The 17,298-nt window shown below is 41.6% G+C and overlaps 1 protein-coding gene across 4 annotated transcripts in view; it reads left to right on the forward strand.

Annotated features, from left to right (window-relative positions):
* The first annotated feature begins 352 nt into the window (after positions 1-352).
* The window catches only part of rreb1a (ras responsive element binding protein 1a), a 37,842-nt gene continuing 20,896 nt past the window's right edge, over positions 353-17,298 (forward strand). For 2 of the 4 annotated variants that reach the window (XM_048266719.1, XM_048266722.1), the window contains exons 1-2: positions 353-672; positions 16,322-16,447. In XM_048266719.1, the coding sequence (XP_048122676.1) occupies positions 633-672; positions 16,322-16,447 (166 nt within the window). In that variant the 5' untranslated portion in view covers positions 353-632. Of the gene's footprint in view, positions 673-12,086; positions 12,196-13,006; positions 13,146-16,321; positions 16,448-17,298 lie in introns of all 4 variants that reach the window. The other 2 variants (XM_048266721.1, XM_048266720.1) reach the window with 2 other exon arrangements.

The raw sequence follows: 17,298 nt of genomic DNA on the forward strand, positions 1-17,298 counted from the left end.
AGTTAGACTAGTGGCATAGACTTGCCTAATTGAATAAGAAAGATGCCTGAATAGGCCAGCCTCACGTCCTAAAAACATCGCATCATCGTGTAACGTTAGAGATCTCTCATCCATTCCAACTTGAATTGACGACTGATAAGAAAGCATTGAATAGACCGTTATGGGCAATAATGTCAACAACCCGTGCATTAAAACAGGCCTAAAATGAACTTAAAATTTTAGATAACTTGTACTGACAACGAAGGATGGCGTTCCACTGCACTGTCAGAAACTTTCTTCACGCCCCGCACCCTCTCAACGTCCTAGAGATGCTAATGCCTCGAGTCTACCTACGAGGCAGCCTCAGTTACACGTCCCCTTGGAGACTAGCAGGAGCAACACGTGATGTGGCCACTTACTTATCAGGTTTAGGGGCAGAGAACGGCGCTTTGAGGACGGGCGAGGAAAGTGTCTTCCTCTCTTACGTCGATTAATTTCATTATTTCGGTTTGCAGTATTTGGAAAGGAGAGGAACATTTCAAAGTTGACTAACTTTGCACATCTTTAGTATCGCCATTTTGATTGCTTTCCGGAACAAGTTTGCCTGTTCCTTTTTTCCCCTCAGCCCATCATCTCTATTCACCATCATCAGTATGTCTCGGCGTAAGCAGCCCAACCCCAACAAAGTCAGACGTAAGTCGCTCGCGGATTACTCTTTTAAATCGCTTATTTGTTTATCTGAACATGTATTTTAATTTAAATATAACGGGACAATGAAATGGCAAGATTTTAACTAAGGTACAGTTAAGCGAAGTGGTGGCATTGAGTTTTCTCAACTCCTGTTCGCTCGCTTCCTAGTTTGTTTTTTTCCTCCGAGGGCTTGATGCTCCTTGGTCAAAAAAAAAAAACGAGAGAAAAAAACAAGCATTGGAATTTGACACGTTCTCTTCTCACACGTTATCGCCATTTTTAAGTGACTTTATTGATTTAGTTGATTCAGTCGTAAACACCGATTTAAACTGTTGCGCTTCCTGTAAGTTTGTGATGGGGGCTGCAACTGAAGGTTCAAAGTCTAACAGCTAGCTAACTAGCTGCTAGTGTTGCACGGAGCATCCATATCTTCGTGCACTTTGATCGAATCAACAACTTAGCTGGCTAGTTGACATGCGTAGAGTTTCTGTTTGGCCTTGGCTGGTTTTTAGTAAAAAATCCATCGGGTGGCTAATATTAACTGTTATTTGAACGCATGTTCGAACAGCGTGGGTTACTTATTTTGTCAATCTAACGTCCATCTCTCACCTAGAAAGCCACACTACCCAAGTTAACGTCTGGTACATTGGCATATTAAATGTGGATTTGATTATTGACAATGATTGGCGACAATATGGGACGTAAGTAATTGTAAATTAGCGGATACTACTGATTAGCGTACTGCTACTTGTGTTAGTAAACTTTTATTATGGGTTGTAGCGCATCACAATTTTTTTTAACACTTAACGTTTAAATAGATACGCTTTGAGATTTTTTTTGTGTTTTTCACATTTTACTAGCTGATGAGACATGTAGTGATGGACTGGAGGAATGGATGACTCCTGGTCTCTGGGGTAACGTGAACAGACACATAGCTCGAGCTGTTAGGTAATGGTTGCTAGGCATTTTTCCTCTGTCCCTTGTGCAGCGCCTCTCGCGTTGCCGGTGCTATTCAAGAGCGCAAGAGCAGTGCACGGCAGTAGCCTACTCTGCTTTAGGTAAACGTGGCGAGCCCAACTCGCTCCATGAGTTGCATAAAGCACCATCATGCTTAATTACGTGTAGATGTGTGGGGATTTTGGTTGGTTTTCTACAGTCATTTTCAGTGCAGGTATTAGGTTTTTCAGTTTTTAAATTTAGCTTATTTTGGAGGAGGGCTGCACATGAAAAGATGTCCTGCATACGAACTCCAGTCAATTTAGGATGAGGGAAGAGAACAGATCCGGATGAGCACTTCGCATTCCATTACGAAATTCTACACTGTACATCGGAGGCCTACATCAGCAGCGCTGCTTTGTGCGACCTGTCATTAAAGACCGACTCCTATGTCTCCATTTTATGAGTTAATTTAGTTGCCCATGGAGTAACCAAGTAGACTTTAAGCAACAATAGGCCGCCCTAACTTTCTCTGGAATCCATTTAAACACTTTAAACAAGTTTTGTCTAGTAGGCTATGTTAGTGTAAGTCCACGCTTTCAGGTTTTTGGAGGTTTGGGAGAGAGGTGCTTAGGCACTGGACTCACTAGGCTACTGTGTGCAGGGATGCTAGAAAACCAGAACCAGAAAAAAGGTTTTGCTCATGGCATCTTTTTCCGTTGATAATGAACGAGTGGGCACGATTTAGGAAATTGGGAGACATCATTTGTTTTTTATTTTTGTTTACTATCCATGTAGATAAAATCAGATTTGCAGATATTAGACCACCAGTGGTTTGCGTTAGTGGTGTGTCACAGTGGTTTGCTGTTACAACTGAAAAAACTAAAAACTGTTTGGACTATAAAAAACGGTTGGGTGTTTGTCACCAACCTGCTAGTGGACTCCCAGAAAATTGATGAGCAAAACACCAGCAGACCACCAGATCTGCCCGGAGTGGACAGACAGTGGTCCACCAGTCTCTTGCTATCTGGCAGTGTAAAAATATATACTAATGTTTTAAATAGTTTAAGAAACTACGGTCATCTATGGTCATGGCTTGTTAGTTTTATTGTTTAGATCCAGCCAAATTGCAACCACGGCAGCACCATGGTTCTGGTACTCTATTGTTTGTAATACCCTGGCAACAGAGTGGATGAAATTGTATTGCATTTAAAGCTAATAGAACTTTAGTTTAAGTTGGAACTTTAGTGGAAGTTGGAACTTCAAATAAAGTCAGTCAGTCAGTCAGTCAGTATGAAAGGTTTCATTTCTATAAGACACTAATTACACATGCAGGGGTTAACGGAATCATGTGTTTAGACTCTCACTTATTTCCATTCATCACCTGCAGTCAGCTGCAATATTTTTTGAAAGGCCTGTGTTTGTTTTGAAGTCTTTTAATTGGCTGTAGCAGTTCTTGTCCTGTATATATATATCTATTATTTGAACTATAATGTACAACCATGGCCTATCTCTGCAGTCCAACTTTAAGCTGATGGATAACTTATTTTTAGTTGGGGTCTGCTTAAGGTTTCTGCCTGCTATAGGAATTCACCTTTGACATTTGCCCTTTTTACTGTAGGTTTCATGAGGTGTCATTTTTTTTTGCCTTATGTGAATAACTTATATAAAATGTATTTAAATTTATTTTGGGTGCATGTTATACTAAACTATACTATGTGCAACTAGCTGCATAGTGAACATATAGTGTTTACCATTTTGTGAATTTTATGCATGGATTGCATTTATCCATGAATTATCTATCCTATTTATCCCATGAAATATAGATGCATAGAGCTGTATGGAATATTGCTGAATTTTATTTTTGATAATGGTGTTTTGCCTTTGAGTCCAAGCATGTCTGGGTGTGAGAGTGCCAGGAAATGCTCCTTTGTACTATGAGGAAGAAATAATTGTGTCACTGTTGTGAATGGCAGATTGTTATGGACACTTGTTATGACACTTCTTGGTGACAACTTGTTCACCAGTTCAAAGACAGGGTGTTAAACCTTCTTCCTTCTTCCTCCATTCCTAGCTCACCCCTTCCCAACCCCCTTCCCTGCGACAACCTTCAAATAAAATAGGTGTTTACTAGAGGTTCAAAGTCTAAATCGACTGCTATCTCTAGTGTGAAAGAATGCTGGCTTCAGTGGTAGAGGGCAGAGGAAAAAGGGATGGGAGAGAAGAGGGGGATAAAATGCAATCCTACCTTGTTAAATAGGAGAGAGAGGGGGTTGGAGTGTGTAAGAGTCAGACATTAGACTAGTGAGCAAGCACAAAGGAGGGTGCAAGGAAAGAAAGGAAATGTTACACAGTTCTGGTGGATCGACCTAGGAGCACATGACCTCGAAATATGAAGGGGACAGGAGCACATGGTGTCAGGAAACTGAGCTGAAGGAGGAAGAGACAGAGGATGTGTAGAAACAATAGCCCTGAGTGAAGCCTCACCTTCTTCACGTGTGTCCTAATTTGTTCATTTTCTCTCTACAGTATATGTGGAGAAAGTCCATTCTCTGCTTAGCCTTTAGGGCTACATGCATTGTTTGTATGCCTAGTTTACTCAATTTCAAACCAAAGTGTAGTTCCTGAGTATTACATAAGAGATTATTATTTGTATGCATAATTGTTTCTTTTGGCACTGTGACTGGTTTTTAACCTGTTTTACAGTTTTCTATGAACTCATTGCTTTCAGTAAGTAGGCCAAGTTTATCATTGCCTGGGTAACTCGATGATCTGAGAGACTGATAGAGAGGGAGACTCGGCTGAGTCTGTGACTGCTCTTTTTTTCCTGTTTTGTTCTCTCTGTGCAATTTCTTGTTCTGTCCGTCTCTTCTCTTTCTCCCTCCTTCAAAGTTTGTCTTTGCTGACTAAACAGTTTTGTCAGCTGGCTGTTGTTCATAGGCTGAGGATTTGCAATACCTTCTGGAGTTTAGCCGGGTAGGGGGGAGGGGTGTTATTCACAGACAGCACTTGTTGCTGAGTGGAGCGGTGCAGTGACGTGGAGTGGAGCGGAGCTGTGCAGTGAGGATGGATGGATGGATGGATGGGAGGGTGGGAGGAGAATAGAGAAGAGACAGAGGAAGACTCTTGGACAGTGTTTGGGGGTGCAGAACAGTGTAGCTTCGTCCAACCAGTTTGTTTTTGTACATTCACCCATGATCAGTTGATGGGAATATCCTGGAATGAATTTGCAATGATCTTTCCTAGAAAGATAGTGCCGTTTGTGATGTTTCATTCATATCACAGACAGCACAGTCACTATCCATTGTTGTGGCTTGGATTTTTTGTTCTGTACCATTGGTGGGAATGGGAAAGTGGCAAGTATCAATGAGTGAACAATTTTGTTTTTTTTTGTGAAAAAAATAGATGCCTCTAGACCTGTAGCAGCAGCAGTATTCTGACGGGTAGCCTAAATGTTCACAATTGTTGTTTGTTGCAGGTTGATTCTTAAAAGCTCTGTTGTGTTGTTGGTGGTGTTTGCAAGTCATGTGTGTTGGCTGTTACAGTTTGCTTGCTAGTTTAATACAATGCTTTTTAAATGGCGTATATGTGACCCATTTATTGTAATTAATCATAAATTGACCATCATTTGTCAGCAGAGATTTGAATACTACCCCTTTAGGCCTCAATAGCAGCCAGATACTACCCCTTGCCTATTAGGCACCAGTAGCAGCCAGACTGGCATTCCAATACCCTGGTTGCTAGATTAGCAAGGGGCAAACACAGCAGCTGCAGCCATACGCGACCTGGAGATGTACTTTATACTCCACCAAAACTAGAAGTACTCCAACACACATTCATTTATACATTGTGGTCCATGTGGAGCTGGGTTTTTTTGAAGGCTATTTGAGAAACACAGGTGAGAGGCTAACATTCCTGCTAACCTGAGTTGAACCAGGCTTATAACCACGACAATAGAAAATGACTGAGACAAACTGCAAGTTTGAGTCTAAATTTAGTCAGTATAGCTTCTTTAAAGATGCTTTCAATGTATCACTTAGATTCCTTGTATTGCTGCCACATCTTTGCCACACACATGCTCTCCTTTGGCTGAAAAGGTAGTATTGTTTGCTCCGTAAACATGGGACACCTCATCTCCATGGTAACCATAGTACATGCCCGCAGTCAGGTTGTTCCTCTTTTGGTCAGGATGGAAGGTGATCACACACCTCCCTTACACACACACACACACACACACACACACACATAGTTATTCTCAAGAGCATCGCTTTGCACAGCTGCAGCAGGAGTGGAGGGTGGGGGTTGGGAGAGGATCAGTTAGGAGGGATAGTGTGGCAGCTCTGTAATGGAGTTGTGCACATTTCGGGGATGAGTTTCACAATCACTCCTTTTGTTCTTTCGTGTTGCTTATTAAAGGAAGAGCTTGGTGGTAACAACAACCTAGGGTCTATTTTTAGATGATAAAGAGTGTAAACTCATTGGGTATGTTAACAACGTCAGTCGGAGTAGTTTTGAGTAAGATTAGAATATGCATTTACAACACAAAAGTATATAACACTTGGCTTGGGGAAGTATTTTTAACTTTGTGAGTGTACAGAAAGGTTATAAAAAAAAGAGTGTTTTGTGCAGTCTCAGTTCTTCTTCCGGCCATCTTGCTTGGAGAAGTCTGTACAGTTGATTACCGAATGCTGCAGAAGCTACTATCAAGGAACACAAAAGGACAAAAGATTATTTTTTATAGCTGTGGAACATAGCACTTAACATGCATTGTCTGTATGTTCTTGTCATGACTACTTTTGGCCATTTTTGTGGGATGACTATTTTGGGGTAGCCTAATAGAGATGTGATGATTCCTGAGTCCTTACTCTAACTTTTTTCGTCTGCTACATCTAAACTGCTACATCTAAACATAGTCCATGCTATAGGTTACTGTCTAGGACGTTCTTTCATTGTGGATGTGTGGAGCTGACTCCATTTTAATCCCTGAAGGTACGATGGATGGTCCCAGTAAAAGCCTGCCGGACTTTGTTGCCAATCGGGCAACAGCAAAGAAAAAAAAAAGAAAAAAAGAGTACATAGCATTCTGGATAGGTAGAGGAGGGGGACAGTACTGGGGGGCGTGTTCAAACTTGGGTGGGTGTAAACTTCTGCTGCTCAACATTTGGTTGATGTTTTTGCCTTGAACTTTGGTCTGCATCTTCACTCGTAGTCAAGTAACATGCAGGCACTAGCCCAAGATGGGAGAAGGGTAACCATAGAAAAGAGGAGAATCCAGATTGTTCATGGGTTGTTTTTGTTTTTTGTTTTTCTATTTCTTTTGTATGTGATACAACTACCGGTATAAAGAATGAAGTGTTTAAAATAGCAAAGAGGAGAAAGGTGGGAGACAAGTTTGTGAAAGTATTATGTATTGTACTCTGTCTTAAATAAAAGAACATTGAACACTACTTGCTTCAGCAATTGATGACACTGCGACTGTCCAGTGGTTTTCTGTCTCCCAGCCCCCACAAGTGACTGTCTCCCTTAAGGAAGGAAAAAAAGTTTCACACAAGCACAAATCATGTGTGGTCACTGCATGAAACTGTGTGTGTCTTTCCGAGTGTGTGTCTGACAGAGGGATAGCCTCAGTCTTCATCCTCATGAAGGGTGTATTCTTCTTGGCTTTACAAAGAGCCCTATTATGGGGCTGTGTGAGAGGCGTCTCTGCCTCTTTCTCCATGGATGCTCCCCCATCCCCTCCAGTGATTTCCTCATCTCAAAAACAGGCTTGTTGGAACACAGAGTAGTGGCCCTAGTCAGCATCTTAGTTTAGCCTTCACCTGTCGTAGATAAGGTGATGTTACTCAATAAAATAAAGTTTAGCATACCTAATAGACCTGATATTATAGTAACCAACTGCGGAGTATTGCACAATCATAGGTCATATTAGAATCAGTTCCTATTAGGTAGAAACAACACAGATTTATTGGAGTGATCGTATGCGTCAGTAACCCTTATTAACTTGCAGTGCAGATTATGATATGATGACGTTGACAGTTTGCAGAGCAAATTCAAAGTGGCTGAAGGTTCATCGGATTCTGCCAGACAAACTTTAACCCCTTTAAAGGATGATATTAAGTACAAATGATTTCTCCAAAGTACATCACTGATTTGTTCTGGCAATGCACTGCTTTTTTGGTGTTTGTGTATTTTCGCGCATTTAGACTCGCTGCCAGCGATGTGTCAATTCTCTCAAAGGAAATAGCTAAATGGCTGTCAGTATCAATCAAATACAATTTTAACATTATGGGTTCTGATTTGTATATGATGCAATGTGTTAATACTGACATGCAAGAACTAATGTTGATTTAATGAACTTGGCAAAACGATACACAAGCACCAGTGGCTCAATGCACAGAGGAGTACATGAATTAATTTAAAGTAACACTGTTTCTTTGATCATCCATGATTTCATTATATGTTAAGTTACTGTGCCAATTATTCATATTTTTATGAGTATCTATACTTATTTATCTTATTTTATTGGTTTAATTGAATTATTATTAACTATTATTACTTTTATTTTATCCATTTTATTTATATTCTTCTCCATTTTGTATAGGAGTTGACATGGAGTTGACCAGGTTTACATTTCACTGCTAGTTGTATACTGTTTTAACTGTGGACTGTTTTTACATTTCTCTTAAAATCGTGAATGTACGTGCTAGTTGGCTGTCTGCTGCAGTAGTTTTTTGTTTGAATGAAACTTTTTTTTAGCCCAACACAGGCAATGCAAGGTGACTCAACAGTTAGCCTTCACTACCGCTTGTCATTTTAAGTCTTTCCTAGCTTTAGATGAAACAAGTTTTGGACAGACCTTTTTGCCCCTTTGCTGTGGATAGGGCTGCTGCTTGTTGCCTGGTTGCTGCCTGGGTTTGGGTGGGGGGAGCCCCTGGCCCTTGGCTGGGCCCCCGAATTTATGGAGTTGAGCTGTCACTGCAGCTTCTGAATGAATGTACCATTTGTTGTGCAGACAGACAACTGTCAGAGTAATGGTGGACACTACAGTGAGACCAAATTGTGTCCTACACAGCTATAATAGCCTCCAGAACAGGGAGAGAGAGAGAGAGAGAGAGAGAGAGAGATGTAGGAAGGAGTGGGTGGAGGATTGAGTGAGAGACTTCATTCTGGAGATGGGTAAGAAGGATAGAAGGGAAGCAAGCCTGTATTCTGCTCACTGGGATAAGAGCTACATTGCAGTGCAATGATTGCACATGTTCCAAAGGCCAAGCAAATGGCTGAATCCACCCAATGGTCCTCATAAACTGAAGTCTTCCCAGACAGCATTTCTATCATTTAAGAGATTCTAGCAGATTTGACATAGCAGATGCTTAAAAATTAAGTTTAGGGATGAGTAACTGCAACTAGTGTATAGGTTAAGAGCTAGCTGAATATGGTATTCAGATGGAAAGGAAACTTATTGCATCATCACATAGAGCTTTGGGCAAATTATCTGAATGTTTTAGAAATACTGTGCTGTAGAAACAACAGGATGACCAGTGGCCCTACATTCACCACAACAGGCAGGGAATTGTACTTACACTTAGTTATGCCTTTTGGTCAAAAGAAACTACCCGTTTCTGCCCGTCTCTGAGGTCTTAAAAGGATGAATAAAATGAAATGTCTGTTGAGATCAGTGCACTCATAAGAAAAAAAATTGTATAGCTAATTCTTTGCTCCCGATAGATGACATTATAGATGAGCTGTGCCAGGCATTTCAGCAGGGTGGTTGCATGTGACCAGAGTTCCCTGTTGCAGCCACAGTCTATGACTGTGCATCAGATGACTTCAATTATTGTTAGCAGTTTGTTTCCTGTTTAGATGTCTCATTTCTGCAGCTTTAGAAGGAGAAAAGGAAAAAGTGCTGACTGGCAAGCATGCGCAAGATGTCTCACTTTCAAGAAGGTTTCACGTTTTAGAGAGAATGTGGGTAGGCAAACTGGGAAGTGTATTAGGTTGTTGCACAATGTTCAGTTCAAACAGGCCATTTGCCATTATCAATTCTTGTATTCTGTATACGTTGTGTAGTTTCTTGCTTGAATTTAAAGCAGTGGGGTTGGTTTAGTCATATTTGTGCCTTCTATTAGGTTTCTCGACATGCTCTTTAATTCTGATAAAGATTTCCCTTCCTAGTGTACCTCCTCCCTTTCTCATTGTCCTTGATGAGCTGTGGTTGACAGAGCAGGGGCCAAATGAACAGACGAGTGCAGGCTTCTCCTTGGAATGTAGACAAAGAACCGGCTGATCTTGTCTGTTAGGATTCTCACTGCTAAAGTGTTTCTCTCTCTCTCTCTCTCTCTCTCTCTCTCTCTCTCTCTCCCCCTCCCTCTCACCTACACACACACACACACACACACACACACACACACACACACACACACACACACACACACACACTCCCCCCTTGCTCTCCGTCTTCTGCATTGCTCTTCTCACTCGTACATTTGCACTCCTCTTATCACTCTCAGCAGCTGTGTTTTCCACAAATGCTCTGTCTGCCCTTATAAGCTCTGTAGTAACAGGTCCTGAGACTTGATATGTGTTGAAGGCACACAAGTCATAGGAGTTGATGTACTAAGACATTAGTGTCTGTTTGTTTCTTCTTTAGTTGTTTAGTACTTTTTATCCGAGTTATGTTCATAGTTTATTACAAAGATGCACATTTATTACATTAACAAGTTAATTTATCATTGCTCTTCTCAACTGTAGGGGAATCCGATAGCAAATCTTCAGTGCTGCTTTAAACATGGCATTTTTATGTACGAACAGACCGCACATGAATTAAAAACGCATTTTGCGGGGCACAGGGCAGCCGTTAGGCAAGCTATGAAGAGAAGTGTTAGGCCCAAGAGCAAAGGTGTTCTGGCATATGTGTGAAAACAGTGTATGTCTGTTTTGTGGTCAAATGTTTCCGCAGGTATAATCCAAATTGTGATGAAATGCATTCATAGGAGAAACTTTCAGAAACAACAGTACCAGTATTCAGAGCACCGGTTCTGCTTCTTTGAACCACTCAGAAGCAACTTTGGCTTTCCTTTTAATGTTGTCTTGATCCTTTTAATGTTGTCTCAATTCAACTGTGCCCGTGTTTGAATGAATATTACTGTTCAGTTGTGGGCACCGCAAATTAAATGTTGGAGGGCGGTGACGAGCACTGTTTACCTGATGAAGTGAGTGCTTAGTAAATTCCTCATAATATAGCAAGGCATTTTGTGTGCTTTCTGCTAGTGTCAGCTGTCCTAAAACCACGGTCACCTGTTGTCTTTGCCTATTAAACTGAATGGGAACAGTAAATCAGACATTTTTAAACAAATGTGCTACACAGAGCAGAGAGGCCATGCACTATCACTTCTTGAACATTTTAGTCCCTAACTTGACACACATGCAAAAAGTACTTGAAGGCTGTGTCCTTGAGCAGGGATATTTTGCTACTTTTTGTCATATTGCTAGGGGCTGCCACATACAAGAGGTGCTCCATTTTAGATTAGGACATGAAATGTTTGTCAGCTTCTTTTCCCTGTTTGCTAGTCTTCCTGTGTGTTATGGGTGTTATTTGATTCAATCGCTGCAAGGCCTCTCTTTTACTTGTCAGTGTGAAATCTTTTCTGGAAACATGTCTGCTTTGTTCCAACTTGAAATGCTTCCTCCACATCAACCCACTATAACTCCCCTTGTGACTCTCAATTAGGCAGTCTTACCAGCCACTAATCTGATAATCTGTTTCTCTCTTTGCCTCCCATCCTCCTTCCTCTCTGTCTCTCTCATCCTCTCATCCTTATTCTGTAGTCTTCTGTGCCCCCCAACCCCCCCCACATACATTCTTTGACTCTGTCCCTCATATGATGGTTCTTGACGACTGTTCCTCTTCAACCTGTTTGATCTTTTACTGTTCTCTTTCTCTCTCCCTCACCCCCCCTCCTTTTTATGTGTGAGACACACAAAGACACTTCATCATCCTCTCCTTCTACACTCGCCAGCTTTTCCAGTTCTCACATCCTAAAGACGATAAGCTGTTGTTGGCTTCCTAAGTCTTTCTGTCACTCTCCTCCATGTCTGCTCCCTCCATCCCTGACCTGCTTTCCTCCTGACATGGCCCAAGGTGGACTATTTTATATAACCACATTTAATGAGGCCAGAGATTACATTCTAGGAACATTCTTGCTCTTTCTATTTGTCACCTTCCTGTTCTCTCGCAATCGTAGACAGAGGAGCGACTGTTTCACAATGAAGTGTTTTTATTTAATGTACAGGCATCAAAAACTGATTGATTTGTGGGTGAAAGTTCTCTTATGGCCAATTTATAATAAAGAAGCAGCAACCACTCATTTCTGGGAAACAGCTCAGATACCTGTGTGTGTGTGTGTGTCTTTATTATTGATCTGCGTCTGTGTGTATGCACATTTTTGTTACTAAACTGCATCTCTTGTCATCTCCTTTTTCAGTGTAAGCAGTGTGTGTTTGCTGGGCACGTGAGGTGTGTAGTGAGGTGAGGTGAGGTGACCTGCACCCCGCTCATCTGTGACCATCTTTAGCACCTGTATCTGTGGATGGGTAAATATGTCGCCCGATAACTGCTTATATGCACACCACTGCTCGACACTGTCCCCTGCAGCTGAAACCACCTGCAGCATGCCTGCCCTCAGACCTGTTGTTACATGCACAGACAGCATGGAGCACTTTGCCATATGTGTACATTTGAATATAGTATGCTTATGTACATTTGAATATAGTATGCTTATGTACATTTTAATTTGGATTGTTTTGTCATCCTGCGTTTTCTTCCCTCTGATAGCATTTAACTATACATCCATATCCATCTTGCCAATACTGTCCCATCCTAATTCTTTGACTTGCTTCTTAATAGGCTTGCAATATGCTTTATCACATTTTTCTTTGGCTGCTGTGCTGTCTGACTTAGTCAGTGTGCATGATGCATCCTGTTGTCTAAACACAGTCCTACCGTCTCCTCCAAAGCTTTCAGGATAACACCGCCAGCAGGCCTTTCCCTCCATCTGATTGGCCACAGACTCATGCATACACACACACATACAGAGCCATGCAGAATCTTTCAGACTTGGTGAATGTCCTCAGGGTTACGCAGCCTCTTTCCCCAGGTGTGCCTACACCCTCTCATAACTGTGGAGATAAAGCTTTGTGTGTCAGCTCCACTCCCCATTACTCAGTCAGGTGGTATTACCTGATTTGTGGTACAGACTTTGCACCATACTTTTTTTGTTGTTGTTGCAAAATAAACATATGGTGCCTTTCATAGTCCACCACAATAGACACAAAAGAGCTATAGACTCAAAACCTGGCTACTGATTTGCTTTTTTTGGGTGACTCTTTGACTCTTGTTTGGTAGGTACAGCTAGAGTTTTTGGGGGCCTCACAGCTAGTCAAAACCTGCCCAGTCTCCTTGAGGCGGAGTGCAAGCCAATGCTTGTCTGAGACAACAGCCAGTGTATGTCCATCAGTCAGCAAACTGGTATCCCTGGTGTGAGGTGATTGTAAACACCAATCTTAATATATGTCAGTCTGTCTGGGAAAAGTGTCTTTTAAGTGTGTGGATGCAACTCGAAGCGTGAAGGTGTAGCATTCTTGAATTTGATTCTGCCCAAAACTATACAGGTTAATGCTGTGGGTGCTTATAGTAAGCCTACTGTATATAGAGCACTCCCCTATTTCCACCCATCCCTTTACATGTATGGGCCAATTGATAATAATTTCCCTACTAACCAAGACGGCGGATTCGGGAAAAAAACATAAGCTCCTGTCCGAAAAGGGTATCTTACCTAAATTATGTTTGTGCTGAGAATGACAATGTACAGTCACTCGAAGTACGGTAAACAGTGTTGTAATACTGCCTGTACAAAACCGCATGGAGGTCGGGTTTTGTCCACATCTACACACCTCTCGCTACGGAAACATGTAAGGTTGTTTAATGAAATTATAAATAAAAGAATATATATCTTTTTTAAATTTTCAATCAAAAAGGACAGAAATTGTTCCATTTTGAGAAATAACAACCTGATCAGATGGTTTCAAAAACATGTTGTAATAATACCTACACATACGAAATACATAGACAACAATGGATCTCCTCGAATTAGTTATCTACGTTTTAACAAGAATTAGCTGCACCAGTAGCCTGACGAGCCAGACCCACATTAAAATGTAGGGTCTGGGCACTCACCGTTCGCAGTGCTCAGTCCGAGGGGCGGGATTTCAAATTCCCTCTGCACGCAATAGGACAGCGCTATGAGTCCCATGCGTTTTTCCACCAGCTGAGCTAGTTGGCTAGTTCAAACTTTTGCCAACTTAAAAAAAGCTTAACTCGTGTCACACTGTTGGCCAGCAGCAACATCCATCTTCTTTGTTTTCAAGTAGCAGGGTATTCAAGCCAAATCGTTGCAACTCTGCCATCAATCATTATGTTAAGCCCTCCTAACGACTCTATACACGATTTGATTGGCCTGATAGAAGTTTAATTTTTCGAGCTCACAAGCCAACCGAGAGTTGCTAGACTAGCCGTGGAAAGCAAATGTAATTTGCTGTCGCTAGGGTGCGTCTAGATTTCTAGGCTACTGCACCAGTGGTTCACCATACATTTAAAACAAGCATGTGAGAATACAGGCATAGATGATGCCACTGTGTGTAAAACTGTAGCAACATGTCAGGTTACTTAGATAATGTGCATCTTAGTAGGCTTGTATCATTAGACAGAAGGACGTTTTTTGAACACTACTCAGCAGTCTTTCCTGGGGTTTGAAAGTCCTGTACAGTTTGATAAATGTGTGTGGCTGAACATGATGTGCTGTTGAGTGTGCACAAAGGTAGCATATGTGTGAATGTGCGTGTTTTGCAAGTCAGGACAGGGCCTATTGATTGCATGAGTGGTGGAGACTAGCAAGGGAGTGTTAGGAGAGTAGATGGAAGAAGAGAAGAGGATGGCGGGTGAGGGGGTACATTTAGGGATGGTGAGAAACTTTTTCCTTCCTGGAGGAGGGAGAGATGAACAGGAATAAAAAAAAAAAAAAAAAAAAAAAAAAAGTGGGACAGACAGACACTGAATGCCTCAGAAAAAGTTCACATGGACACACATTCACACCTATGACACAAACTTTTCCTGTTTTCCCAGGGAGAAAAAACTGGTACTGGAAATTCAAGTAGTCAAAGAAGAAAACCTGCATGTTGAAATCCTTTGTGCTGCTTTTCCTTTTCAGTGTAATTTACCCCCCTGGTGTTTAGTCTGTTTTGCACAGGACTATTTGACCTTTTTACCAGCCACCTGTTAACATCAGAATAATTAAAAACTATACAGCTGTGTATGTGTGTGTGTGTTGGAGTGCTTCTTAGGTGGACTGAATAATCACAATCTACTGAACCGTTAAGACAACGGGACAACTGCATTTCAGTTGTGTTCTCCACTCCCTATTTTACAAACAATTGTCAGGGTGTGGCAGTGTGCTAGTGAGAATGATGGAAGCAGGGAGCTGGAAAGAGCTACATCTGTTCCTAGCCATCAATTACACACACACACACACAAAACACAGTATCATAGATCTGATAGAAGAGTAAAGGTTGTTGGAACCTTTGCAATATATGCAACATATTCCCTGGGTAGTGATCTCCATTCTAAAATAATTATTTGCCCTCTGTCTCTCATCTTCCTTCTCATTTACCCAATTGAAATCCAGCGAGTTTTCACATAAATCTCAGTTTCTCAAGGTCAACGAGAGCTCACAGACATGCCCCCAGAGTGCTGCCTGGCTATGTTAACTGCAGGCTTTAGCAACTCCTAAGTAAAACGATTGTTTTTGGGGGGTTTTCAGACCGAGAATAGCCTACTCCGTGACCTTGAGAAAAGGAGATCTATGTGAAAACTCGCAGAATTTCTCCTTTAACTCGACTGAAATGTTGAAAAACATTTAAACATCCAACACTCTTAATAGAAGTGCATTCCTACTACTATTTCTGCCTGCTTCATCTCAGGGCCTCTGCAGGAGGGAGCTCAACAATGTCCTCTCATACTTTCTGTCTCCGTTTTGGTGAGGAAAAAGTGAAGAGAAGAGCTTGTCAGAGAAGAGCTTGTTGTTAGACCGTGAAAAGGAAACAACAATTAGGAGAAGCCTGGAATTACCTCTTTCTTTTCTCTCTCTCTCTCTCTCTCTCTCATGACAAACATAGATATGCATCCAAGATAAACAGGCAAACTGGTGTCAGTGTGTGTGTTTTCGCATGCATGTTTGCTTTATGGTGTGTGTGTGTGCGTGCGTGCATGTGCTTTTGTGTGCCGTGTGTTCATGATTTGTGTGTACATGCATGGTATGAATAAATGTACATGGGTCTGTATAGAGGTGTTGTCTAACTCCTGTCCCTTTTTGTGGGGGCCTGTTGGCTGAGTGAGAATCTGACTACAATCCAACATGGACAATACACACACACACACAGACACAGACACACATACACTTTTGGAATGACAGGTTTGAGCAGTAAAGCATTGGCTGTGCTGATGCTGTTGTGATGTGACAAGGAGGATAGAGGACACAGCTTGTGCCTTTTACAAACTCGTATATGTGTGCGTGTGTGTGTGTGTGTTTTCCAAGTCCATAATTTCTGCGTTTTCAGTCTATTATTTTTCTCTGTTTCCTTCCTACGTCTCCTTTATTTTCTGTAGTGATGGAGAATGGTCCAGAGGACAAGTTGCTAGGGGAGGAAGCTGCTCTCACAATGACCACCAGAGAGGAGGAACCAGAAGAAAAGTGCAATGACCTCCACACAGAAGACCTAGTTGAACACAGAGGTGAGAAAGGACAAAGGAGAACTGGAGTGCAGGTATCCCCTGGTGCTCTTGGAAGGGTCAAGTGTTCATTACCAAGGAGAGGAAACATTTCCATATCCAGGCACTGGGTAGGATTGTAAATGTTGGAAAGGCTTTATTTTTTAGGGCTAAAGTATTAACATACACCAACGTGTATCGGCCTTCCGGCCTTTATCAGGGTGTAGATAACAAGCAGAGCAGAGCCAAGCCATAATTATAGTTGCATTAATGTCAGGTGTGCCACTCTGGCTCATGCAACACATTTCAGAGACACAGACCCTGTTTACACGTACATGGTTATTTTGAAAAATGGAGACATTTTCCTTCGTTTGTGCTATTCGTTTACACGCAAATGGAGAATTCTCGTCTGAAAATAACGGCCAGAGTGGAGATTTCGGAAAACTTTTGTTTGCAAATTTGCATGTAAAATGAGAAAAACTGAGTTTTAGGCAGCTGACGTCACAGTATGTGCCAGAAAAAGTGCGACCTATGTTTATATTTTGTTCCAAAGAGGAAGTGATTTGTTGCTGTTATTTTTGGGATTCTGATTGGCTAATGTGGGCTTGAGCTTCTCGTTACACTGCCACCTAAAGGTTTGGCATGCTCTTTACGGCATATATACTGGGATTAGTGTAAACAAAAACTTTTCTGAAAACTTACTGAAGCTGTGCACAATGTTATTTTTTTTGAAAACGGAGAGGGTGAAATGTCCTTTCATGAAAATAGCCGGCCACATCTAAATGTAGCCACAGAGGTGAGAAACTTGAGAAATGCCGTGGAGTGGTTGTTGTGATTGTCCAGATCTGTGCAATCAGATTGTGCAGACAATACCA

This window comes from Alosa alosa, chromosome 16 (genome assembly GCF_017589495.1).
Source record: "Alosa alosa isolate M-15738 ecotype Scorff River chromosome 16, AALO_Geno_1.1, whole genome shotgun sequence".
Lineage (NCBI taxonomy): Eukaryota > Metazoa > Chordata > Actinopteri > Clupeiformes > Clupeidae > Alosa > Alosa alosa.